At 44.1% G+C, this 2,328-nt stretch overlaps 1 protein-coding gene across 1 annotated transcript in view; it reads right to left on the reverse strand.

Moving 5' to 3' along the window:
* LOC107104988 (leukocyte surface antigen CD53-like) overlaps positions 1 to 2,250 on the reverse strand; it is an 8,218-nt gene extending 5,968 nt beyond the window's left edge. Inside the window, exons 1-2 of the mRNA XM_015405104.1 lie at positions 2,105 to 2,250; positions 1,608 to 1,796 (exon numbers count right to left, since the gene is read on the reverse strand). Coding sequence (XP_015260590.1) covers positions 1,608 to 1,796; positions 2,105 to 2,167 — 252 coding nt within the window. The 5' untranslated portion in view covers positions 2,168 to 2,250. The remainder of the gene's footprint in view (positions 1 to 1,607; positions 1,797 to 2,104) is intronic.
* Between the last annotated feature and the right edge of the window lie 78 nt (positions 2,251 to 2,328).

The following is a 2,328-nucleotide window of genomic DNA, read 5'->3' on the forward strand; positions in this document are numbered from 1 at the left end:
CACTGCTCCCCCTGCACCGCACCATGGCAGCCCACTGCTCCCCCTGCACCGCACCATGGCAGCCCACTGCTCCCCAAGGGGATGGGTTAAATTCAGAGACTGAATTTATCCAATGTGAGATCAATAAAGTTCAGTTATTACATAATCAGCCATCTGGCATAGGCTTTGTGTGTTCCCCACTGGACGGAGGCATTGCTGGCAGTGTTTTGATTTAAGAAAAATAAGTTTACTTATTCCACGTAAGACGCGGCTGCCTCTGGTGTGTAAAATCTGTTCACCACTCCGTTGACAGACAGCTTCAGTATGGAGGGGTAAATAAGGGCACAGTCTACATTCTTCCTCCTTAGACAGTCCTTCATCTCCTCAAAGCCTGACGTTTCGTGGCCAACGCCACCGAATAATTGTTGAAAAAGGAAACTCTTTCTCATTCTGCTGGCTGATTTGGCTCTGTAGCGAGGCCCAAGCTGCCGCCATCACTTGTTGTTTATCAGCAAACTTGGGATGTTTCATGGTGACGGGTCTAGCGCGTTGGTTAGGGCCCAGCCTTGGTGCTGGGTAGTGGTGAAGGCAGTCAACCTTGATCTTCCTAGATTTTGGTGTTAGATTGAGATAGGAGGGGAACCACCTCTCCATGAAAGGGACTAGACCCGTTCCCTCCATGCCCTTGGTCAGTCCAACCAGTCGGACATTAGATCCAGCCACATTATTTAGTGGCTGTAATGATTGTTTAATATTTAGTAAATAATTAGCCTCCCAGATGCTTTGGACCCTCTGTTACCCCTGGCAACCCCATGTTATTTCCTGTCAAGGTCTGGCTGTCAGCATTTCACAATAAAAGCACAGGTGAACCTTAACATCATGGACTGCTGCTTAATTGTTCTCTATGAACAATGTTTGAATTGCCTTTGGGTTGACCATCATTTTTTGGAAAAAAAAGATCCACTTTGGTTCATCCAGAGCTTTGTCTGGATGATGGTCGGATTCAGCGGGGCTTCCTTGTAAATCTCCCCCCTCAGAAAGCCCCTAGGACTATATTAAAATGTTTATTTTTAAAGCCATCTTAAGGGCTCTGCAGAGCATTCATTATTTCTACTTTTGTTAACATTATTTTCTTTGTATTATATTTTAAGCAATCAGATAACTGTGGATGTGAAACAAAAACATTTTTTTTGGTAAAGAAAATCTCTAAAGCAGCCATTTTTTAAATTTTAACAATATAAACAGCCCATTCAGGACATGATAAAGAAAGCATTGCTCCTTTGTAACTGCAATCTCGACTGTTATGGTTACAGATTAGGCCCACCTCCTGTGTGGTGATTGGTCGAATATGTTTTAGACCACAGAGTATTGAGCCTGACCTGAACCAAACTGAGTTATAACCCGTCTAGGTCAGGCTGGATGGGAAACTCCACAGACTGTCCAGCTCCAGTAGAGGTCCACTGGCCTGGAGGAGCAGGAATTTCTTTGTTTGGGTTCTTTCTTTAAGAGTTAAATACGTAACTTGAATCTGTATAAAGTCAAGGCCTAAAGGAACCCATTTACTCCAAGGAAGAAACTACCTGTTCACATCCCTCAGAACCACCTTTACTTCAGGGTGTGTGCGTTACCGTCAGGAGGAGGCAGCGGTTTTCTTTTAGGGCCCCCAGGAAACCCACGAAGGAAATGCATGTGATGATGATGCCGCTGATGAGCAGCATGCTGGGCATGTTTAGCTGGGCCAGGGAAGGGGTCAGACCAGACATGTTGAAGTTTACCATCAGGTACACACCTAAACCCAGAAGCGCCACACCACAGATCTGACGGGAGGAGAGACGACACATGTTAACCTCATACAGCAAGTGGATTATTATGACTTTTAAAGCTGATCATATTTCTGAGATTTAAAAGCAGCCGAGACTCTGATAACAGAATGGTAAAAATGGTAAATGTCCTGTACTTATATAGCGTCTCTATTCAAGTCAGGAGACTTGACCAAAGAGCTTTACACTACATTCATTCACCCATTCACTCATTCACTCACACACTGATCGAAAAATCATCGATCTAATCTACTGAACACGCCCAGATCAAACATCAGTATGGCCAACAATTGAGACATACGTACAAAACAAAGGAAGTTGGCGACACACATGGTGTACTTTAAACACTTGAGGCAGCCTTGAGCCATGGTGCACGTCTGCTGTTGGAACCTACAATAGAAACACACTCATGAAAATTTCCCTCTGGATAGAAAGAAAAACCCAGAACACATCAGATCTCGTTATGAAGACATGTTTGATTTATGTCTTTTGTTTCTGTTGAACACTGGAGCCACATAGCAGGGAGGTG

This window comes from Cyprinodon variegatus, unplaced genomic scaffold (assembly GCF_000732505.1).
Source record: "Cyprinodon variegatus isolate N-32 unplaced genomic scaffold, C_variegatus-1.0 Scaffold1994, whole genome shotgun sequence".
Classification (NCBI taxonomy): Eukaryota; Metazoa; Chordata; class Actinopteri; order Cyprinodontiformes; family Cyprinodontidae; genus Cyprinodon; species Cyprinodon variegatus.